The 24287-nt window shown below is 31.6% G+C and overlaps 4 protein-coding genes across 4 annotated transcripts; 1 reads left to right on the forward strand and 3 right to left on the reverse strand.

The window, feature by feature from the left end:
• Nucleotides 1–683: 683 nt before the first annotated feature.
• LOC114181353 (cytochrome c-type biogenesis CcmH-like mitochondrial protein) lies at nucleotides 684–3289 on the forward strand. The gene is made up of 4 exons (XM_028067779.1): nucleotides 684–901; nucleotides 1666–1815; nucleotides 2664–2795; nucleotides 2895–3289. Exons 2-4 carry the CDS (start codon nucleotides 1672–1674, stop codon nucleotides 3084–3086), a joined length of 468 nt encoding a protein of 155 aa, XP_027923580.1. The 5' UTR covers nucleotides 684–901; nucleotides 1666–1671; the 3' UTR covers nucleotides 3087–3289.
• A 5842-nt stretch (nucleotides 3290–9131) lies between these two features.
• Nucleotides 9132–11110, reverse strand: LOC114180850. The gene is made up of 5 exons (XM_028067142.1): nucleotides 10463–11110; nucleotides 10173–10378; nucleotides 10002–10073; nucleotides 9551–9773; nucleotides 9132–9359 (listed from the first exon to the last, which is right to left on the reverse strand). Exons 1-5 carry the CDS (start codon nucleotides 11108–11110, stop codon nucleotides 9132–9134), a joined length of 1377 nt encoding a protein of 458 aa, XP_027922943.1.
• Nucleotides 11111–17224: 6114 nt separating this feature from the next.
• LOC114180851 (heavy metal-associated isoprenylated plant protein 12-like) lies at nucleotides 17225–19958 on the reverse strand. Its single transcript, XM_028067143.1, has 4 exons — nucleotides 19878–19958; nucleotides 19272–19347; nucleotides 18904–19152; nucleotides 17225–17347 (listed from the first exon to the last, which is right to left on the reverse strand). Exons 1-4 carry the CDS (start codon nucleotides 19881–19883, stop codon nucleotides 17256–17258), a joined length of 423 nt encoding a protein of 140 aa, XP_027922944.1. The 5' UTR covers nucleotides 19884–19958; the 3' UTR covers nucleotides 17225–17255.
• A 1032-nt stretch (nucleotides 19959–20990) lies between these two features.
• LOC114182415 (heavy metal-associated isoprenylated plant protein 39-like) lies at nucleotides 20991–22304 on the reverse strand. Its single transcript, XM_028069285.1, has 3 exons — nucleotides 22146–22304; nucleotides 21713–21788; nucleotides 20991–21599 (listed from the first exon to the last, which is right to left on the reverse strand). The coding sequence occupies exons 1-3, from the start codon at nucleotides 22149–22151 to the stop codon at nucleotides 21283–21285; spliced, it is 399 nt and encodes a 132-aa protein (XP_027925086.1). The 5' UTR covers nucleotides 22152–22304; the 3' UTR covers nucleotides 20991–21282.
• Between the last annotated feature and the right edge of the window lie 1983 nt (nucleotides 22305–24287).

Genomic DNA, 24287 nt, shown 5'->3' on the forward strand with positions numbered 1-24287 from the left:
CTCCCATTTCCAATCTGGTTCGTCCTCCTAGAACACTAAGAAAATTTCAAACACCCCATGATCTACCCCCACTGCGATCATCACATACCCTTATTTCCTAACACCCCTCTTATCAATGTCAAACCATATGGTTATCCTCACTATTAAAATGGCATCATTTCCAAATCGATTTATGAAATGCTCTAGGAAGGTTTCATCAAATCTTGCACTAGCCCCTTTTCGGTCTCAATAATATTAGTACAAAAAAAACAAGAAGAAAATTGATGATTTTGTGTAGACTACATAGCCCTAAACGCAGTCGCTATCCATAATTGTCTTCTCATCTCACCATAGATGAATTGTTTGATAAATTAGGTTCAAGCATAATTTTTACTAAAATTGACCTCTATTCATGTATCACCACTCTCAACACTCAATTTTATCCGGATCATTTAAATTTTTCATGCTTTAAAATTAAAGTAGAGATTTAAATAGTTTCTTTTAAAAGAAAAGAGATAATAAAAGTTAAATATATAAATAATAATAATGGTATAGAAAAATTAAAATTAAAAAAAAGAAAAAAGTTATTGAAAAAAAATTATAAAATTAAAATTTTAAAGATTAGAACATTACAAATTTTAAAAAAAAATTAATTATTTTAAAAATAATAATTAATTAAAACTGTTCTTTTTTTTTTCCTTTCACTCCCTTCTCTATAGGCAGCAGCCCCTTCAATGTCTATACTGTCCACTTTTTGTCCTTTGACAATCACAAATTTCAACTCAGGTTCGTAGCCTAAGTGTAGTTTAGGGATGAATTCGGGTTATTTTAGAGACAGAGAGAGAAGAGAGGGTAAAGAGAGAAAGAGAAAGTCGTAGAAGCCTAGAGAAAAGAGAAGCCAGAGTGAATCTGGAGAAAGGAGGTTTGTTGCCTGATTACCTCTTTTTGTTGCTGTAGCATGCTTCGTTTATGAGTTTCGTGGTGAATGACATTGTAATTTTCTGCTCTTCTTATTACGGTTTTGGGTTTATGTTTCTTTTATTTGTATGTTCTGTTACTCCCGACAAACACGATGATCGAATAATAAAAATAAAAATAATAGAAAATGCAAAGAGATAAAATAATAGCATTTACATGAACTATCAACTAGGTTTGTTCTCTGTTTTAGAATCATTATCACATATAGAAATCAATCCAGTCAATTCCAGATGTAGTTATTATTACTCTGTACATTCCAGAACGCAGATTTTCAATTTAAATAACAAAAATCTTACTCAAAAATCAAAATATCGGTTCAAATTTTACTTGATTTGATGCTGAGAATGAAATTCTGGAGTTGAATCCGAGGATAACGGTGGTGGCTTTAATGTCACCTCCGGCGTAGGTTTCTTTGCGAATAACAATGAGCAATATCCAGTAGTAGTCTCTTTGGATTTGGATGAGAAGCAATCGTGCGGCGGTGATGAGCGGGAATAAAGACCATGTCATGATCATTACGTGCTAGAGTTAAGGATCGTGATTCTTTTTTGGTTTCGTTTTGTTGTGTTCTTGTCCTGGTTCTTTTGCCTTGCAGCTGTTTGGTGAAATGTGTGGCTGAAACAGAAGTTTCTTTACTTTCTCTCCAGCGCAGCATACAAAGTCCTATTTTTTTTCCTTTGAATGTTTTAATGGTATTTGTTTGGGTAGGTTGGAATGGCGAGTGAGGATGATGCAGTGAAGAAGGCAATGATAGTTGATGCTCGGGCTAGAAACATTAGTCACAATGTGAGGTGCACGGAGTGTGGGAGTCAGTCCATTGAGGATTCTCAAGCAGACATTGCCATTTTGCTCAGGAAGGTGCTTTTCTATGCACTTTTACTTTCTGATATGGGTGTCGTTACTTATTAATTAGTTCAGTAGTGCCAATTGAAACATGATTCTGTTAGTGTGTTTATTTTGTGTTTCATTCAACTACTTGTTTGGAACATCAAATAGCTTGTAAACCTGAAATAATTAGGAGAAGGGACTGAGATGCATTGGTGCATAAGGGTGGAGTCTAATATCAGATTGTTGTTTTATGTTTGCGACTTAAAAATTAACATTGAACACGCAAATTCTTTTTTTATGTAAATTCTAGAATGATTTATCAAATATTAATGTATCATTTGAATGCATTACTTTTTAATCAGCTTTCCCTTGTGGTAACAGTTCAACTTTTGTGGAGTAATGCATGGTGCTTTCTTGTTTATTTGTATAGTTTATCTTCTTTGAGACTTATTTTGGCTTTCTGTCAATTAAATGCCTGCCAATTTTCATTCTTGCAACCTACAGGAGGAAAAGAAAAAAGAAAACGAAACTTCCCCTTTCTGATTTAATTGGATACACGATTCGTAAAACTTCATTTACTTTGAATTAAGTCTTTTGTTTTCTGTACCCTTCATTGTCATTAATCTGAATTTTTGTCTTGATAAAGCTACAAAAGAATAAAACAAAATATGCTAGGCTTGTGATGGAATTTCGGGCGTGTGAAATAACTGATTTTCCTATGTTTGTAGAACATATGTTTTAAGATTTTGAAGTTTCTTGTCTAGTTTTATGTCTGCTTTTGTTCCATTTCTGCTCAGAATTTGTTTAAAATGAAAAAACAGCCATGTTTGCTACTTGTTTCTATCAAACAAACCTTAAGCACTTGTATTGTTTCTCAGTTAATTCGTGATGAAATTGGGGCTGGAAAGAGTGACAAGGAAATCTACAAAAAGCTTGAGGACGAATTTGGAGAGACTGTACTCTATACGCCCAAGTTTGATATGCAGACAGCAGCTTTGTGGTTATCACCTGTAAAGTTTTTCTCTGGAGGGCTGAAAGGACTTGTGTTTGCTTTTTACTTTAGTGTAGTTTAAATTTTGCTGATTCCGAAAATATGTTCTTTCAAATAGGTCCTAATTGCTGCTGCAGCTGCAGGAGGATGGGCTTACAAGAAGCATAAACAAAAGACTAATGTCCATATCATGGCTCTGGACCTTGTTAGAGGTGTTTCATTGACCCCGAAAGAGAAGGAGACAATGCTTGATATCCTTACGCCACCTCCTTCACAGGGAGCTAGAACACCCTTCTGGTGGAGGAGATGATAAGGTCAATGATCACGTTGACCATCTACTATTATGACTTGAAGAAAACCTTTGATGTGGTACATGTTTGTGATTATAAGTAAGTTTCACTTTGATGTTAATCCACAAATTTGTCACAATGATCTATTTCTAAGTTTATAATAGGGTGTCCTTTCAAAAGATTTTCTCCACCCCGTTTAATAAAGTTCTGTTGGTCATGGCCACAGGAAGTTTTATATCAAGAAATAGTTTGTATAAAGTGATGATCAATTGACTTATTTTTGTTGTCTAAATATAGTATAGTCAGTTCTCATCATTTACTTTGGGGTTCTAGAAACTTTCCGCAACAAGTTTTCGAAAGTTTTGGAACAAAATTTTTGAAACAAAATTTCTGAAACGAAATTTCTAGAATGTGACTCCTGTAACAAAATTTTCGAAATGTATGAAATATATTTTGAAATAACTTTTACATTGAATATATACTAGATAGAGCTTTTTGAAACATATCAAATACATTCTTGAAAAAACTTGTTGGTACAACTTTTTTTCTATACTTGCTGTCTTTTTTTTTTCTATACAGAGTCTCTTCGTTTTGCGATGGTGACGGTGATGAAAGTGGTGCCAGTAGTGTAGTGTGGTACAATGAGTCAAAATGTTTGAGTATTATATTAATATTTTGGAGTACTGTTAGTAATCCTGGAAGTGCAGGAAGCAATAACCTAATATATAGAAGATTGCTATGGGGTATTTCTATCCCAAGATTTTTCTACAGTGAGTATTGAAATTGATTCTTTTCGTAAAATGCTTGTTTGGGTAATGAAATCTTTTAGTTTTACTGAAGTATTGTGATACTGTAAAGGAACAGGTGTAGAGGGTTTAGGTTTAACAATATCTTGAATTTCCTTTCTACAATATTCCAAAGATTAATGATTCATTTGAATTGGTTTGACTTCTATTCTTATTTGTCTTTCATCAAAATTATATATATAGTATACGTTTCACACATCTCTTTTTCTATAATTTTTTTCTTCTTCGCAAGTTTCTATAAGATTACGAATATTTAAGTGAGGATCCTTTTAAATATTTTGAATTAATTTTTTGATAAAATTTAAAACAAATTGCACTTCTTTAGTAAATAATCGTCACTTTTCTCTACCTTAATATATAATGCAAGAAAAGTCACATATTGGCAAAGCAACCAACAGTTCACACCGACCAATATAGTTCCATGTCATTGCTGACCAAGTTCAAAGGAAGATCATGATGACATAAAATAAAAATTACTAAACGATACTTGACTATCTGCATGTGTGTTATTTCTGCATTTTTAAATTATTAGTAAGTGGCGGTATTGACTGTCATACAACTTGCTTTTAGTACGATATTATTTTAGAGGTTATATATATATATATATCAACGTCACTTTAGTATGATATTTTATAACGTTTGTGGTAAAGAAAATATATGAAAAAGGCTGAAAAGTGATAAGATTATTACTATTAAATATATTTTAAATGAGGACATGAAAGAAATTTGAGATTCCGCTTGGAAAGTGACGTGTTCTTTGAAAAATTAGTTGTTTAGATTATACTACATTAAGGCAAAGAAGTCCAAGTGCAGTGACTGGTGTTAGTTGGAGCTTTCGCAAGCAAGAGTGCAGTGACTGGTGTTAGTTGGAGCTTTCGCAAGCAAGAACTTTGACTTTTCTTTTTTAAGTTGATGTGTGTGTGTGTTTTTTTAGAAATATCGAAATTGGGTCGTAAGGGATAATAATTTAGTTAAGTGTAAAAGGATTTCTTATCTTTATAAAATGCTAAAATACCTTCATAATGCATGAGCTATACTGCACAAAAGCTAAGAGCATGGGAAAAAAATATTATTAGTATAAAGACGTAGAAGAAACAGAAGACCCTTAATTAATCTATGATTAAAATTTGACCGAGTGGTTAGGTTTTAATGTTGTTCAAGTTCTCAGTACGTACATTGATTTTAGAGGGATTTATTTGAGCATGTGGTAAAATTAAATAAATATTTGTACTGCTTTTGGGATAACACAATATCAATTAAAAATTAGTGACAGAATGTTGGATTGAATTGGCATTCATTCTTGTTGGCAACAAGAAATCAAACAGTGATTATTTGAAGATACGACATAGGTCATTGAAGCTAAATTAAAATATAAAAATAAATATCAATTGATAAGGTCATGTCATCATGATCACTAATAAGTAAAGATTTATATTAATAATTCTAAGATTACATGCAATAAGGCAAAATTTACATGTAAAGAGAAAGATAAATTAGATTAAAAAAGAAAGGAAAAAAATATTAATTTGCTCAAAAGGAGAAACTGGTATGTTATTCTCGTAACTCTAACCACAGAGACCGTCTCTGATCATCAAACATATAAATAAGAAGATCAAAAACTTAAAAAAACACAAAGAACTTTAGAAAATTAATTTTTAGAGAGATAGTTAATTTTATATAAAATAAATTTCAGCTATTACAAATTTTTTATGTAACTTAATCCTTTTATCATTAAAATATTACAGTATTCTCTTTTTACAAAATTAACTACTTCTGTAAATTTATTTTCTAAGTTCTCACATCAACAAAATTAGTTAATTGTTGTTTAAAAAAATTAATAAAATATTACATCTTCCTTTTATTTTTTCTAAACTAGTTTTTATGCAATTATATTATTAGTATAAAATATTCATAACCTTTATCGATATTTATTTTCAATCAAAAACCAAATTCACTACTTTTTAAGTAAAATCTCTTTTAATCACATTTTTTATTCACAAAACTCAAACTTCTATTCGTCGTTTTTATAAGCAAGATGAATATCACTAAGAAAAAAAAAAAAAACTTATTGATTACTTCTACTTATGTATAATATCATATTTCTTGAAACTAAATACAAATTATCTAGGTAAAATGCATGATTTTACTACTTATTGATTACTAGACCTTTTGTAGTGAAAAATTATCTGAAAATTGAAAAGGTCAAAACATTAAAATCTATTAATTTTCATAGTTCAAATTTGGCCTTATAATAAAATTTTATACTCTAAAAATTATATATAAATTGACGGATAAGATGCTACACCTAAATGACTCGTCAAAATAGTCAATAGTCAGAAACTGTTGAAACCATGGCCAACGTTTAACAATTAATGTATAATAACTTAATTGTTTCTACCTGCAGAAAAAAATATTATAACAGAATTTAATGTCGTTTTCTTTAATATTATATATCAGAAAAAAAATTCGGCTACTAATCTTCAAGTCTTTAAAAACTCAACTCTCAGACGCAGTAGGTTGAATTATTTTATGAATAGTGATTATTATCAAGACTCATAATTATTTTTTATTTAAATTTTTTAATTAAAAATAATTATAGCACTTTTTTTATATTTACGATATTTTTACTATAAAAATTTATCTTTTATTGATTATCAGTTAGCTTTTTATATTTTTTTTATATTGCATCAATTCGTAGCTAAACGACACCTATATGTCAAAATCATGTAGTTCATATTTCTGAGAAGATGAAAACGACAAAACATATATACATAACAAATTTCAAAAGTAACTAATAATTATGATATTAAAATGTAATATAATTTAAATAATTGTGAGATGGGAGGTACTATGAGATTTTTTTACCACGACAAACTATATTTTAAAATAAATCTTTTAACTATATCCTCACACTTTATTTTCTCAAAAACAAAATAAGGAAAATTTTAAAAATAAAAATATATAAGAGAAAAGTGATTTAAATGATTAATTAAAAACATTGAGATTAATTGTAAATAAGAAAAAAAATAAAAAAATTAAATGTAAATAAATTTTAGAAAAAAATAAAACTTATTATTTATCTTTTTTATATATCGAGGATATATTTATTTTTTATACACACACACACACATATATATATATATATATATATATATATATATATATATATATTTAAAATTATTAGATAAAGTTTTATTATTATTTAGTAAATATATAAAATAAATTTTATTAAATAACTATTTAGTGCAAATTTCAAAAAGAAAAATTTATTTTCATAATTTTAAATTTTAATTTTAACCCTGTAGTCATTTTTACTCATTTTTTTTATGGCCAAATTTATATTTTATAATATAATTTTTTAATAATCATTTAAAATAGTTTTACCATTTTAATAAAATATTAAAATATTTATAATTTTTTTTAATTTTTTCCATATTAAAAAGATTGATTATTACATAGAAAATTACAACAATTATTAAATTAATTAAATTTTATATTTTAAATTTATTTATATAAGATAAATGGTTATTTTTTTTCTTTTTTAAAAAGTTGGAAAAGTAGGTGAGGAATATAGATAAATATAAATATAAATTTATAAATATTTAAGTTATTTAAGTTGACCCGCTAGCAAAAAAAGACAACAATCACTAACATTTTTCTAAAAAGAAAGAAAAATAAATTGAAAAATATGATAAAGAATGTAAAGGCAAATATTGAGAGAAAAATTTGATAATGATGCAAATGAAAGAATGCAAATATTAGAATGTATAAAAATAAAAAGGGTAAACTATGTTTTACGTCCTCAAACTATTGAGCGTTTTTGGTTTTGGTCCCTCCTTCAAACTTTAATCTATTTTGGTCCTCCATCTTCTGAAACTTGTGGAATTGGTCCCTATTTTAGCACACCGTTAGTTTTTTATTGAGCTGGCAAACGGAGTTCCATGTCACCCGTTATTTTAAGGGTCAATTAAGCTACAGTGAAACGTGGCAAAATAAAAGTTAATTACTTTATTTTACTCATAAGCTTCTTATACAGGATCTGAACCCTAATATTGCGATTGGAGGATTGGAACGGGATTGGAACAGTGGTAATGTGCTAAAGAGTGTGACTGAAGAGGAAGATTGGTTCGTGTTGGGGAAACTAAGGCAACAACAATCATCTGGAGTCAGTTATGAAGAGTGGTAGCAAAGGTTTCAATTTCACGCAGAGGAAGATTGGTTCAAAAATGTCGCAGAGTTGTGGCTCGTCTTCGGAAATAGCATCAAAAGTATGTGGGTGTGGGGAAAGATTGTTGCTCCTAAAGGCAACTACTGTGAAGAATAAGGGCAGATTGTTTTGGAGATGTAGAAATTGGGCTGTAAGTATATCAATTTCCATCACTTTTGCTTGTTATTTATGTACGGAAATGCTATAATATTTTTGTTTTGCAGTCCAATTCACACTGCAACTATTTTGAGTGGGTTAAGAAGATGAATCTGAATTCGAAGGTAAAGAATCTGAAATTGAAGCGAACAGCGGAAAAATAGTAGAGGAAGATGAAGTTTGCTTAGATAGGGACAAAGTTATCCTGGAATTGACAAAGAGAAATGAGAAGTTGAAGAAGAAATTGCAAACAGAGAGAAGATTAGGGAAATTCCTGCAATTTTTATTTCTTATGTCGTGGGCGTTTACAGTTTTATTTGTGGTTATGTTCTTGTTGAAGGTGAATTGTAATTAGGTTAGGTATGGAGTTGTGAGCTGTGGCAGTGAAGGTTTTTATGTTTTAGGGGTTGTTTTAGATAGGTATTGTATTCGTGGGAATTTGCTATTAATGAAAGAATTGGTGTTCCATTTTACTTCGTGTAATTGGTGTTCTATTACCCTTGTGGTATTAACAATCTGTTGGCCATTTTTTTATCCGTTTTGGAAGCTTTATTTACATACTGGTTAGTTTTAAATATGCCTTAAACAAACATATAATTATTTACATATTGGTTACTTCTTTACTAATTTGAAATTTTTGACAGTTTGAACCAAACATATATTTTGAAGTGATGAAAATGTGGTCCCTGCATCATATGAATTAAACAACTGCTAAGTTATTACAAAAAGCCATATAAAGTGGACATTGATCAAAATGTGGTCCATACATCAAAAGTTGTGCCTATAACAAAAGATGGTCCACCACATGCCTACCCATCGCTATGGTGTTCCATTAGTGGGGGACAATAATCCATTCATGTACACAAAAAAAGAAAACAAAGTTACAATGAATCAAATCACGTGGGTTGTCCAGTGGGTGCAGCGCTACTTGCTTGGGACCTTATAACTTGTGGAGTTGAGTTTGTTGTTATTGTAGTTGCTCGTTGCCTGCTCGTGCCAGCCAAAGATGATGATCTCTCCCTCCTACGAGGCATCTGCCTTCTTCCTTGTGCAGAATTGCTACATCCAGCTTCAGTTGCTGCTGCTGCAGGGATGTTCCTCTGTGTGTTCCTTTGTGTGTTACTCTGTGAAATGGGTATTGTAATTATTTTGAATATTGTATAACATAACAAAGATAGAAAACTGGATTAAATGTTACCTGTCTGGTTGTTCTGGTTGTGTTTCTCTTTCTGCAGGTCCTGATATTATGGCCAAACTGATTACATCTTGTACACTTCATGGCAATATTTTTCTTACTTATCTTTGAGTGACTAACATGTTCATCTGCTTCCCTCCTACGTAGTTTCTTGGGTCGTCCTGGTGGTGTTTTGTAGATAGGTGGTAGCAGCTCTTGGAAATCACTTTTAGGCCACATTTGTTGTCCATTTATGGGGGTTATTTCAGGTCCATAACAAGCCAGATATGCATTTTTCTTGTAATAGGGATGAACATAATCCTCAGGATTTTCTATCTTGTAGTGAATTGCAGCCACTGCATGCCTACATGGAATCCCAACCAAATCCCAGAAATAACAACTACAACTATGTTCAGTTAGGTCAACAATAAATTTTTCCATGGTGAACCCCTGAGTCACTTCAAACTTTGCCCCCCCTGCCCAGACTGGAATCCAATTTGCACTTTTTTCAATTTCCTTATCTAGTCTTTTTTGAGGTTTAGGCATCACATTTGCAGTATATAAGCTACATTTGTGTCTTAGGGATGCAAACCTTCCCATGATGTATGATCTAATCCACTCCATCATAGTTATGATAGGTTTATCTCTAGCAATCAGAATTGAACTATTGAAGGATTCAGATAAATTATTCATCAACACATCACACCTAGGATACATACTAAATTCATGTTTGCACCAACATTTCCTAGGTATTTGAAGTAACCAGTTATAAGCATCAAGATTAATTTTCTGCAACTCACCCATTTTTTTTCCCCAAGCTTGATAGAAGGTAGCCTTTGCAGCCCCCATCATAAGGTCTCGAATGACAACTCCTCCACCAAATCTCTTTTTAAAATTACTGTAAAGGTGTCTCAAACAGAACCTATGCTCCACTCCTTCCAATATCTCATCAAAAACTGTCATTACTCCCTGCAAAGAATACAATAATATTGCTATCATGTCAATTAAGATGTATGAAACAACAAAATTAAAATTGTTTCAGATTATGTTTACCTTCTGTTGATCCGAAATGAAAACCCAACGATTGGATTGGATGTCCCCAATATCTTCCAATAATAATGATAGAAACCATCTCCAGGTTTCTTTGCATTCATTTTCCACCACTGCAAAGGCTAATGGAAAGTACTGATCATTCGGGTCTCTACCAACTGCAACCAATAATTGTCCACCATAGGTTGTCTTTAAATGACAACCATCTACACCAATGAAAGGCCTACATCCAGCCAAGAACCCCTGCTTACAGCCATCTAAACACATGTAAAAACATCCAAATCTTGGTTGCAAAGTGGGAGTGGGTTGGTTAATTTTGATTTTAAAGGTTCCAGCCTTTACTCTTAATAACTCAGCCACATAATCATAAAGCAGAGCATACTGTCGTTGACCATCTCCCACCATGCAGTCCATTGCAATCTCCTTTGCTCTGGCAGCTCTCCAAGGTGTTACCCCAACACTATAATTCTTTCTAACTTCATCAATTATTTGGTTTACAGTCATGTTCCCCATATCTAAAAATTTGTCCAGCAATACCTGTGCAATCCAATCTTTATTTGCATTCTTGTTGAACATAACCCTCCCACATCTATGACTGCCAACAAGTGTCTTCACTCTAAAGGTTTGGCTACCACCAACCTTGCTCACCATTATTAGAAAGCCACATTTCTTTTTACAAACAGCCCTTCCTTCCCATTCAATACACTATGCTCCATAAGGGCATGCTTGAAATCCTTCAAGGAACAAAATTCCATCCCTAATCTGAATTTGAAGTTCTTGTTCATATCTTCATCATTATACTTCACAAATTTTGGCACTTTATCACTAGCACCTTCGTCACTATCAACATCAGAGCATAGTTGCTCACTATCGTATTCTTCATTGATCTCATGTTGTCCAACGCAGTCATTAGTCACAAATGACCCTTCACCAACATTTCTCTTTTTCCTACCTGAATTGGACTTTGCTTTCAATCTATTCCACCTCTCCAAAACCTCCTGAAAATTTCTTCGTGGCACATTATCCATGCCAAACCCATCATCATCATCAACAACCCTTTCTTCTTCACTCTCATCAAGTCTATCTCGAACCTCTTCTTCCCTACCATCTTCTCCCCTCACCTCTTCTCCCCTCAGTTCCTGTCCCCTAACCTCTTCCCTCACCTCTTCTCCCCTGAGTTCCTGTCCCCTAACCTCTTCTCCCTCAACCTCTTCTTCCCTAATTTCTTCCATAACCTCTTCTCCCTCAACCTCTTCTTCCCTAACTTCTTCCATAACCTCTTTTTCCCTAACCTCTTCTTCGTCCCCCATTACCACTTTATCAGCAATCACTTCCTCGACAACCTCTGGCTGTACAACCTGTTCTTGTCCCGCCTCTTCGCCCACTCCTTCAATACACTTAATAATTTCTGGCATACTAGGAAGATGCTCCACGTATAGTTCAACTTCTTCTTCATTATCATCTGCATACTTAGCTAGGTTCAATGCTTCCTTATCATCATTCAGTAGCCTCAGATTGTTGTATAGGCTTTCGGATGAACCCTTCCACCATAGTCTAACTTCACCACCGTACTTGAATTCTTTGACTATACCCAATGCTTCGAAATACGACCAACGATCAGGATCAATGCACTTAACAACATGTATTTCTCCACCAACATACTTCACACCCCTCTTCTTTTCAAACCTTCCCATATGATACAAAACGAGATCAAAACCCATCTCGAACCCTACATTGCAAACCAACAGTAAAATCACTTCGATTAAAACCAAGTGGAACTACACAGAGAAAAGAAAAAACGAAACCAAAAAATAACCACTTACCTCGTCGAAGAAATACGCGACACGAACCCACCAATCTGTCTTCGAGTTGCAAACCAAAACCCCCAATTTTGTTTTCGAAATCAAAACCCTATTCCAATTCGCAGTCACACTTTAAAGCTTCTTTTCCAAAAGATCAGTTCCACTACCACTATCATGCAAGCCAATCTGGGTATCGGATGGGTCGTTTCCAATCTTTTGTACACTTTCTGATTAACAAAACCTAAGCTTCACACACTCACTCAACTTTACTTTTCGTCGTCCACGTTTGCACTGTAGCTCAAATCTGTCTTAAGGATAACGTGTGACCTGGAACTCCGTCTGCCAACTCAATAAAAAACTAACGGTGTGCTAAAATAGGGACCAATTCCACAAGTTTCAGAAGATGGAGGACCAAAATAGATTAAAGTTTGAAGGAGGGACCAAAACCAAAAACGCTCAATAGTTTGAGGACGTAAAACATAGTTAACCCAAATAAAAATTGTGATTAAAATGACAAGACATCTTCAAAAGCGTGTTGAAATAATAAAAGTTATAAAATGATTGACATAGATTGGAATTTTGGAAGGAAGAAGAGTAAACCCATGAATGGTTTGATGGAACTAACTGCCACAACTATATTCTCCTTAACAATATCCTTGTTTTTGTTAGGCTAATGGTTATCACACTCACTTGGGGATAAGAATGTGCACAAAAACTTTTTAATGACATTTGGCTTTAATTATGTAAAATAATATCTATTGAGAAAACAATGAACGGGTAAAAACTCACAATACTTCTTTATCTTTCTTCATACATACATGTGTATAAATATTTTCTTCACATATGTGCATAAGTATGCTTAAAAAAAGTGAAACACGTTACGGCATAATTAATTATGTAGATATATAATCAAATATATTATAATTATGAGTTTTTGTAATTATATTATTGTTACAACATACTCATGGTGTAGTTAGAGATTGTCGTGATTTAATGTCATAATGTCCTGTGTAAGTATTTTTAAAAGAAGTCGAATGATGCACTAGAATGGGAGTTAAGAGTATTTGACCTCCACTGTCATGTCTCATTGTATATCAATCTTAATGATGGAATGATGCACCAGATATCATTGCGGGAGACAAGATGTTAAATATTTTAATTTTACAACTATGGTGCATGTAAGACTTTTATTGTATTCCACATTTAAAACTTGGAATTGATACTTTTTAATTTATACATAACTATCTTATTATAGATACATGGACAAAGTAATTGTGGAACAAGGTCGAGCTTCCATATATGGTTTCATTGAACCTCAAACCATTCAAGCTTCTCGAAACACACCTGATCACGTGAAAAGTTATTTGCAAACATGAATGGCTAGGTCAAACAGAGAGATTTACATTGCACCGTACATTGATGGGTAGGTGCTATTGCTTGCAATATTTTATGAATTATTGTTGATTATTCAACTAAGTACTTGTGATTGATAATAGGCCCCATTGATAACTATTGGTCTTCATTCCAAATCAATGCACGTTGTATGGTTTTGTTCATTGCATTGGAAGATTAAAAATGCTTTGAAAAACATGTTACAAGAGTAAGTGTTACTTTTTTTTTCATATCATGTATTTAGTTATTAAAACTAACCTATATTTTATGTTTCTAAATTTCATTAGAGTTGTGGGTAAGTCCAGAGCACAACAGATTAAAGTATTATACCCAAAGATTGTAACTCATTTATTTACTAAGTTATTAATTTCCGCATGTCAACTTATGAACTTGATATGTTATTATTTTCTTTGTCATCTTTAGTGTAACGAGCAAGAAGATTCATGGAAATGTGAATATTATGCCATGTCTTGGATAAGAACGATCATTAGAGTTGCACTTAAAGATGAGTGGATAGAGGTAATAATATATGTATATATCTTTAAGATATTATAAATCATATCAAACTTTAAACAATGATATTCATACATAATGAATTTGTATTATCTTTTCAGCGCTTCAAGAATCCATCACCCCTATCGGATGACACTATCCAGACACTAAGACAAGAGTGGGCAACATACTTATTGGAACAATGGAGTTAGGCCTTATAACAACATTAGAATTTTATTTTAAAAACTTTGTAGAACGATTTCTTGATGAAACTTTTAGTTTTATGGTAATTGTAAAGTTTAGACAACTTTACCATTATGAGTTAAAATTACCATGTTGCTGGAATATCATGTAAACTGTTCTGGGACTTCTGTTTTTCAGGTGTAGGAATTTGTAAATACAGCGAAACTTTAACAAAAAAAAAATTGCTAAAATTGATCTCTGTCCTTGCACTGACAGACATCAAAGGACGTCAGCTATAGAACTTTCCGACATCCTTTGACGTTTGTCTGTGCAAGGACAAACGTCAATTTCAGCAAATTTTCCTCTCTAGATAATGCGAGTTGAACGTCGGGTGGGTTCCGAATTGACGTTAAGGGACGTCAGTCCCTTATTTTCCGACGTTAAGTAACGTCAGTTTTTCTTTCAGACGTTAATTTTAACGTCACCATATATAACGTTGATATTTTCGCAAACATCAAAAGTCAAAAATAATAAACATTATAAGGACTTTTTGTGTTAGTGAGTGAATGTAAATATTTTTCAATGGTACAAACTTCTATTTATGTCAATTTTATGAAAATTATTTATACATCGAAGTATGTTTGAAGAGGACTATCAAAGATTTTGGTTGAAAAATGATTCTTCTTTAATGAGAATCACACATATCTTTATTTATTAATATAATGAATATTAATACAATAATATAATCTACACTAAGAAAATTATTAAATAATAATCAAATTTATGGACAAAAGAAATCAATAATTATAATGACTAAGTTAAAAAATATTTTTATAAACTAAAAATTATAGATACATAACTGACTAAAGTTGAGTAGTTTAATATTTAGTGTATGATAGTATTGATATATTTTATCTTTAAATCCAAATACGTGGGAGCAAGTTATAACTTTTCCAACTTTGTTTGACCTTTTTGATTTTATATGTTAGGAGCAAAGAGAGTTAATAACTTTGATTTATTTTAGTTTGTTTTGGATATTGAGTTGTGTTTAAATATTTGGAGTTGGATCCAAAGTCTCAAATTATTTGAAATTAAAAATTATAAAGTGCATAGTTAGTAGAGATTAGACCATTATAACAATTATGAATTTTGGAATTTCTGTGTTTGAATTAGTTATAATTGGACCTTGTGTGCATGTTATAATAAGTACTTGGGTTGAAATGGTGTAAAAGCAGGATTAACTATTTCATATGTAGCTGATTGAGTTATAGTTTGCATATGTGATTGAGTTTGAAATAGACATACTAAGATAGATTAAAGTTACATGAGTTTTGAAGCATTAGTGTAGTGTTGATTATTCAGTAATAAATCTTACAAATACATGTACGTGTGGATACTAATTTTCCTCTAAATTTAGGATTAAGAATGTCTTTAGTCCTTAAATTTTGACTCAAAATTGAAATTCGTCCTTGGTCAAAACTTTGATAAATTTTGGTTCCTAAACTTTAAAAATAAATGAATATAGTCCTTTTAACCCAATTTTGTTAACTTCTTTTTAAGTTTCGAATACATTTCTCACTAAATATTGAGCCCAGAATGTGTCAAACAGCATAAACAACTCCAATATTACTGAGAAGTGCGTTCGAAACCTAAAAAAAATTAACAAAATTGGATTAAAAGGACTATATTCATTCATTTGTAAAGTTTAGGGACCGAAATTTATCAAAGTTTCGACCATGGACGAATTCCAATTTTAGGTCAAAGTTCAGAGTTCAGGGATTAAAAAGATACTTAACCCCTAAAAATTTATTAGAATTTTATGGTTTTAAATCAATAAAGTTCTACTCATACATTATTTACTACGGACTTAATAACTTCATATCGTTTAGACATTGAAATTTAAGAACTTTAAATATTTTTTTATATTTTTTTAATTTTTGAAATATCTTAAAGTTCATTTCTATTCTAAACGATGTAAGATTATAATTACTTCATATATTTTTTTTGGAGTGTAACTTGTCTTGTCTTTGGACCCATTTTATATTTACACCACCATCAGCGTCCCTTTCATGTTTAAGTGTTTTAGACGAACACCATTTCTTTCATACTTCACCCATTCAAAATTTATATTTAATTAATATTTTAGTCATGTTGGCGTAAGCTATTTTGTAATACTCCAATCTTATAATAATCTCTTTGGTTAACGTCCAACAAAGCTTTCGTCATTCAGCAACTTGATCATCGATGAAGGTTGGAGCCATAGATGCCATAATCAGAAAAATCCATCCCCACATTTCAACACTCTTTTTCTTTGTTGTCACATAAAGATTCCTTTTTTATGCTCATGACATAGGATCTAACTTTTCAACAAATTTGTGCTAAATTTCTCTACGGAACCTGACAATTCATGTATAAAAAACTTTCATTATCTCAAATTTGAAATTCTAAAAACTTTATATAAAATTTTGCTTTTCATTTATTTCATTTATTGATCATTTCAGTTATTGTTACATCTTAGATGTATGTCCCACGAACATTGATGAGAAGGGAAAAATATGCACTAACGACATGAGTGACTTTGTCTTTGTGGGACCCTCAACAATTCTGGTGTCCCTATTTTCCACCACTAAAGTGTGTTATCTTAATCATCTTCTTCAACATTTATAAGGGAGGATTATGTTGTCGTTGTCCAAGATTATTGTCACACAGCTTCTATTGTATCTTGGTTTTCATTTTTCTAATGATCTATATGTACACTGTTTTCGTTATTCCATTGCATCATATAAAACAAAGTTTCGTATGATTTCGTTTTATTTTTAATCGGTGTGGAAATATCAAAATTTTTTAATATATTCCAACACTTATCTCAATAAAATATCAGAATTGAATAGGTTTATAATCCATTAAGCTCCATGATATTCCAATACTCAGCAAATAACACAGCCACATGGATTCTCTTCCAATGTTCTGTAACAGTAATTTGGATATGGTTGGTGTCTGATATGGTTAAAATAACGTTCTGTTGGGAAATCACGTACTAAAAATAATAATATCTTCAAGCGGAAGCACACCCACAAATAAGAGCAGAAAAAATAAATAAAAGCATACAGAAAATTTAACGTGGTTCGGCACCTCAAGGCCTACATCCACAACCACTCAACAAGAAGTATATTATCACCCAAGTGCAATTTTTCTGGCAAAAATTGCAAACCTTCATACAAATTTTTATGGACCAAAACTGCAAACCCTTCATAGTGCAATTTTTCTAGCAAAAATTACAAACTTTCAAATGACACACAACTATCTAAGCCCCTCATACACCCAAGAGACTTATTGAGTTGTGGTGACAACTCTAAAACCAACTCTTTACTTTTATAGTATTTTTCTGCTGCTCTCTTCTTCATATTACTCGATGTGGGACTTTGGTGAATACCCACTTGAGAACCAACATATCCTCCCTTCACCAAAAGTCTCACATGCTATGAAACAAACATTTGACACACCACCAACATATATGCTTGAACAACTCTTGGCACTAGTGATCCAACAAATATGCTTGAACCACTCTTACTGGTGATATGCACAGACTCACTGATGATGACAATCTTTCCCATCAACGGCCCTCACCGCTTTGCACACCAGACTCGTTGTCGGCAACTTTTACATCATTGTCACTAACAATTCACTGATACTCAAAGGGAATCCATCATAACGCCACCTTGGTCAAGCCACGACACAGCCACAACACAACGACGCAACACTGTTGACGAAGCATCGCGTGAGTCATGCAAAACACCACCATTGGACATTTCGAGCTCCACACTCACCATGCAGATCCAACATTATCAAACATCGCAGTCTACTGGACACAACAACACAGATTTGTAAGCCGTAGAGCACTTTCTCCATGCACATGTCGCAAACCATGACTCACACATATCAGATCTCAATGGTACATCACTCATTAGGCCACATGAGCACCATTTGCAACCTCCTTCGTAGATCTGGGAGCATCTCACAACACATGAACTCCACTCCCTTCAAAAGGATGTTGATTCTGGTTGGTATGCCAAATTGCTCCTCTTCCTCCCTTGATTAGAAACCCTTCGTCATTCCTCCCTTGATTAGAAACCCTTGGTCAGAACCTCAGCTCTGATACCACTGTTGGGAAATCACGCACTAAAAATAATAATATCTTCAAGCGGAAGCACACCCACAAATAAGAGCAGAAAAAATAAATAAAAGCACACAGAAAATTTAACGTGGTTCGGCACCTCAAGGCCTACATCCACAACCACTCAACAAGAAGTATATTATCACTCAAGTGCAATTTTTCTGGCAAAAATTGCAAACCTTCATACAAATTTTTATGGACCAAAACTGCAAACCCTTCATAGTGCAATTTTTCTAGCAAAAATTGCAAACTTTCAAATGACACACAACTATCTAAGCCCCTCATACACCCAAGAGACTTATTGAGTTGTGGTGACAACTCTAAAACCAACTCTGTACTTTTATAGTATTTTTCTGCTGCTCTCTTCTTCATATTACTCGATGTGGGACTTTGGTGAATACCCACTTGAGAACCAACAGGTTCATACATCTTAAAAAGTTGAGCACATTCCTCCTTCGGATCTTTCTTAGGTTCTGGTTCTTTCTTGGGTTCTGGTGGCTTCTCTTCTTTCTTTGGTTCCTTCGCAGGTCCAACTGAAACTAAGTTAGCATGACACAATTTTTTAAGCTTTACAGCCACTTTAATGGAATCAACATCCCCAATTACAGTCATTTTGTTGTCCTTCTTGTCCACAGCGACCGACTCAACCCCTGAAAAAATCACCCCAAAAAATTCAATTCTGTGTTTTACCCTTCAATAACAAACCAAAGCATAAAATTAAAAGAGATAATTGACATGGCAAAGATGGTTGAACGTTGAGATTCCTTACCCGAAATACCGGATGCTGTCTGCATGGCTTTTTTCCTGATTTTGTCATCATGGAGTTCCACCTTTAGCACCACTTTCTGTCAAACAAAATGCAGACAATTTTAAGAAATATCGATATGGTTAGGAATTCAAGTCTGAGTTTAAGTTCTATATTGACTTAACTATAAATGAGAAATGAGAAAGTAGAACACTATATAAAAGTAGAAACTCATATATTTATTGTCTTAAAGTTTTTGGTTGAGAGTGGTGTCAATGTCTTATGTACTTAGGTTAGGTTTTATTAATGTTATATGTTTTGAGAAAAAATTCCCGATGTAAATCCAACAGTTCTATCCAGTAATATTTATCTCTAACAAAAAAATTAAAAGAAAAATAATAGAAAGATTTTGAATTTGAACTCCGAAAGTTGATCTAAGAGTATTAAACAGTACTTAAAAGAGCTGAACTAAACTTTGGGAATCATGTTACCAAATTGAGGATGGAAACAGAGCAAAAGTTACAAAATTTCAGAATTGAATTTACTGTGATATTAGAGTGATGTTTTTTGTAGAAAGATGCATTTTTTTATGGAAAGGATAGAAAACTTGAAAAATGGACAAATTCTTACCATCATAGTGATTCAAAGATGGGAGCTTTCTGGGGAAAATCAAAGAGGGTTATGAGGGAGAGATTGTTCTAATTGAACTGCTAAAACCTTGAAGCTCAAGGTACTTATATAGTGCACGAGAAATGGTATGATAGAGACAAAATCAACTTGAAGTACTGTTACATCCGTTTTGAGCGGCTTAGAATTTCAATTCCTTGGGTAATTATTTGGGATACTGATTTTTTTTATTAAAATAAGAATTAAATATGTTATTCGTTTTTAAATTATTTTAGAAAATTATGTTTTGTTTTTAAATTAAATTATACATTTAGTTTATTTTTGTACTAAACGAGAGTTATGCAAAACATTTTTATTCCTGGATGATATTTAGAGGTTATTTTAACGTTCATTTTAGGTTTAATTAGTACTTTTGATCTATATACTAAAAACAAATATTTAATTATTTTTCAATATTTGTTTTGTTTATTTTTTATTTATTTTTTAACATTTTTAGTTTTTTATTTTTGAGTTTTTCTTTTCATTCTTCCACGGATACTTTCAGATATTCCACTTGTCCTCGGTGATTGTTTTTATTATTCAATTGAATTTCAAAGTAGTAATTAATTCTCTTAATTATAATTTGATCATATTTTAAGTTAAGGTAGAGTTTCAAACACCTCTCACATTAAGGATATTGAAATGAAAAACATCAAATTTGAGAAGAATAAAGTAAGATATTAATTAGGTGTACGATGGTTCAATTAATCTTACTTAGACTCCTAATAACTATGGTAACATATAATTGAAGTAAAATTTAAGTATAATTCAACTTTATAAACTAAGATTTACAAAACGGTGATATATTATAATCTAATTATATTTGTAGTTACTAAGTGTCCATCAACCACTATATTCAAACAGTTAGAAGAAAATTACAAAGACTAAAGTCATTTAATGTGTTCCAATATTCCGTTCTCATAAGCTTCTAAATGCCTATGCAATTTCTAACCCTACATTCAATTTTAATGTTATTTCTCCAGCCTTTCAAAATCCTTTGTTTTGTCTTATCAACTATTCTGCTCTGGTGCCAGCTTGCCAACCACAGACTCAAGAGTTGTACACAGTGCACCTGAATTTAATAAAACCGATTTCTCAATTCTTAATTCTATAGCAACCATGCTAAAACTTTGAACACACTGTATTACACCACAAAATACAAAATAATGTACATAAGATATTTCTCAACTTTTAGACTTCTGTTTTCTTCTGAACTTTTTACAAGAAGAAAGGCCAAAACTTAACAAAGAAAAGAAGAAAAATGGAGATTCCAAAAGAAACATGACTCCCCCTTCATCAACTCCAGCCACTGTCTTCTTTTCTTAATCTCTTTTATTATCCCTTAAACCCCATCATTTTCCAATACTTATTAGCAAATAACACAGCCAGTTGGATTCTCTTCCACTGTTCTGTAATAGTAATATGGATATGGTTGCTGTCTAATTTGGTTAAAATATGCTTCATACACCTTCAGAGCTTCAGCATATTCCTCCTTTGGATCTTTCTTGGCTTCTGGCTTCTTCTCTTCTTTCTTTGGTTCTTCCTTTTTCTCTTCCTTCGCAGGTCCAACTGAAAGTATGTCAGCATGACACAGTTTTTTAAGCTTTATCGCCACTTTAACAGAATCCACACTCCCAATTACGGTCATTTTCTGGTCCTTCATGTCCACAGAGACCGATTCAACCCCTGAAAAAATCACCCCAGCAAATTCAATTTTGTGTTCCATCTGGTCTTGCCCTTGAACAACAAAAAACAGATAATTAACATGGCAGAGATGCTTGAATGTTGAGATTCCTTACCTGAAATTCCAGACACTCTCTTCATGGCCTTTTTCTTGATTTTGTCATCATAGAGTTCCACCTTCAGTACCACTTTCTGTCAAACATAATGCAGGCAACTTTTAGGATCTATTGTTGTAACCAGTTCTAAGCATGAAGATTCCAAAACAAGTGATGACTTCAACAGTAAAAGAACAAGGAACAGAAAGGTTTGCAATTTGAACTCAGAAACTTGATCTAAACAATTTTGAGTATCAAACAGTACTTGAAAGATCTGAACTCAATTTTGGAAATCATGTTTGAAAATTGAGGATGGAAACAGAGCAAAACTCACAAAATTTAAGAACTGAATTTACATGTGATAGTTGTTGAGATGTGATATTAGAGTGAAGATTTCTAGAATGATGCCTTTTATAGAAAGCATAGAAAACTTGAAAAAGGGTTAGATTCTTACCATCATAATGATTCAAAGATGGGAACTTTGTGGGGAAAATGGAAGAGGGGAAAGAGGGTTATGAGGGAGGAGTGAAGAGATTGTTGCAATTGAAGTGTTAAAAAGTTGAAGGTGAAAGGGTGGTTATATAGTCGATGAGAAATGGAATATAAGACAAAGTCAACTTAAAGTAGTCAGCAATGTACATCCGTTTTAGACCCCAAAAGTCATTTTGGGGTCTACACTCGGTTTTGTTAATTGCCACGAAAGGAACATCATGGACGGATTCAAGATAGTGTCCCTGCAAATCTGACTTCTGAATTTCTTTGAAGCTCTCTGCCTCATTTCTTCGAATGTTTCTGTGAGTCTAGAGTTTTTTATTTTTTGATTTGTTATTATTAATTTTTTATTGTGTTTTCATCATATATTAGTGTTAATATATTACTAAAATTTTGATATCTTATTTTAAAAGGTATTTTGACAGCACCTTATAAAGACAATAGATAAAAATAAAAGAATACAAGACATAGAAATCACACCAAATTTAGGATAAAGATTATACCCTTCATGAGACAGATAAACTATACTTATTAGGAAAAAATCTAAATAAATTACAAAGGAATAACATGAAATCACTTGTAATATTCTCTATAAATAAAAGTAAAATGAGTTTAATATATTTTTGGTCTTTTATTTTTAAAAATTATTAGATTTAATCATTTTAATCAAATTTCATTAAGTTTATTTGACGTTTTAAACATATTTCATGATAGTATTGAAGATTAAAATTATTTACACCGTTTGACACATTTCTTCTTCAATGTTAACTAAAATACAATTATGAAACGTCAAATAAACTTAACAAAATCTGGTTAAAAAGAGTAAATGTAGACATTATGAATACACTGTAAGAAATTTTTTAAATAACAAATCGTTTTTTGGAGACAAAAAATAATTAGTCATTATAACTTATGTAGTAATTTATAAACTAGCATTTTTTTATATCTAAAATATTCTCTATTATGAATATAAAATTATAATTGATTTGTGACTTAGACTTTAAATTAGTCTCTAACATTAACTAACAAAATTTTGGTTACCAAGAAATTAGTATCTACATTGGTGTCTAATTTTACTAATTTAGACACTAATTTCTTGGTACTTAATGTTAAAGATCAATTTATAGTTTAATTCACAAATCAAATATAATTTTTTATTCATAATAGAGATTATTTAAGATACTAATAACTTATAAATTGTTGTCTAAATTAATCATTATAGTGACTAAATATTTTGTGTCTCTAAAATTAGTTACTATATGAGAATTTTCTTGTAGTGATAACAATTTAATATGAATTTTGGTGGGTTAGTAAGATATCATGCCTAAGAATGATAGAATGTGTTGTTTTGAATGGTATGAATGGGTTTGAATACTAGTACTTAGGATGTGTTCTTTTGAATAAATGGATTTGAGGAAAAGTGTATGAATGAATGAATTTGTGTGTTTCTTTGAATAGATTTGGAGGTGAAAGTGAGTAAATTTGAAAATGATTGTGAAAATTTGTGAATGATTTGATTAATATAATAGATAACTTTTTTGTTTACTAGCTTAAAATATTATTACTACCAATTAATAAATAATATTTTAAATCAATAATATTTTCAATAAATAATTTATTTTAATTTTATTAAAATTTATTTAACTAACAAATATTTATGTTTAAAAAAATACATCTAAAAACAATTTTGATATTATATCAAAAGATAAACTATTAACTTTACCAAATCAATCAAATATACCAATAATTTCCTATTATACTAACTCACTTTATTTTGATATTTTTGAAAATTATTTCAAATTATTTAAATCAATACTCCACATTTACTTTTTAACTAAACAAAGTTTTATGGTACATGTGCTTGAAACACTTGTACAATACAGTTAAGTCAACTCAACAACCACAATAAAAGGGTTGTTCTCTGTAGTAAAGTTTGTTTTCTTGTACTTAATACACGTGGCGAAGACCGTGTCATCTTTAGAACTTTTGCACCATCCAACTACCCTACACTTCACTCGTAGAAATTGAAGAAGGGAAATTGAAATTTATTATAAAAGTGTAATCATTGAAGATATTTTCTTCAAATTTTACTCTGTCTGTGACG

This window comes from Vigna unguiculata, chromosome 4, assembly GCF_004118075.2.
Source record: "Vigna unguiculata cultivar IT97K-499-35 chromosome 4, ASM411807v1, whole genome shotgun sequence".
Taxonomy (NCBI): domain Eukaryota; kingdom Viridiplantae; phylum Streptophyta; class Magnoliopsida; order Fabales; family Fabaceae; genus Vigna; species Vigna unguiculata.